The following is a 295-nucleotide window of genomic DNA, read 5'->3' as shown; positions in this document are numbered from 1 at the left end:
CAGTTATGGTTAAAGTTATAGAGAGAGGGAAAAATTATACAAATGATTTTTTTTCCCCACAAAGATTCGGGAGGAAGCCGGTCGTCCTCACAACCCAGATCATCTACGCAGCCACAGGGATCGCCATGTGCTTTGCCAACAGCTTCCCGCTCATCCTCGCCCTCCGCTTCGTCATGGGCTGCGTCGGCCTCCCCACCATCTACATCCTGAGTGAGTTCATGACGAGGCTAAGCTAGTGGCCAGGGCGGGCGTTTGGCTCCGCGGCAGGGGCTGGGTGTCACGCGGTGGTGACTAG

General features: G+C 55.6%; 1 protein-coding gene across 1 annotated transcript in view; it reads left to right on the top strand.

Annotated features, from left to right (window-relative positions):
• The window catches only part of LOC119582274 (solute carrier family 22 member 2-like), an 11,797-nt gene that overhangs the window by 7,402 nt on the left and 4,100 nt on the right, over nt 1-295 (top strand). Inside the window, exon 6 of the mRNA XM_037930493.1 lies at nt 65-210. Within this exon, the coding sequence (XP_037786421.1) occupies nt 65-210 (146 nt within the window). The remainder of the gene's footprint in view (nt 1-64; nt 211-295) is intronic.

The sequence above is a fragment of the Penaeus monodon genome, chromosome 15 (genome assembly GCF_015228065.2).
Source record: "Penaeus monodon isolate SGIC_2016 chromosome 15, NSTDA_Pmon_1, whole genome shotgun sequence".
Classification (NCBI taxonomy): domain Eukaryota; kingdom Metazoa; phylum Arthropoda; class Malacostraca; order Decapoda; family Penaeidae; genus Penaeus; species Penaeus monodon.
The sequence above is the reverse complement of the archived record's forward strand: the minus strand, read 5'-3'. Positions and strand labels throughout refer to the sequence as shown.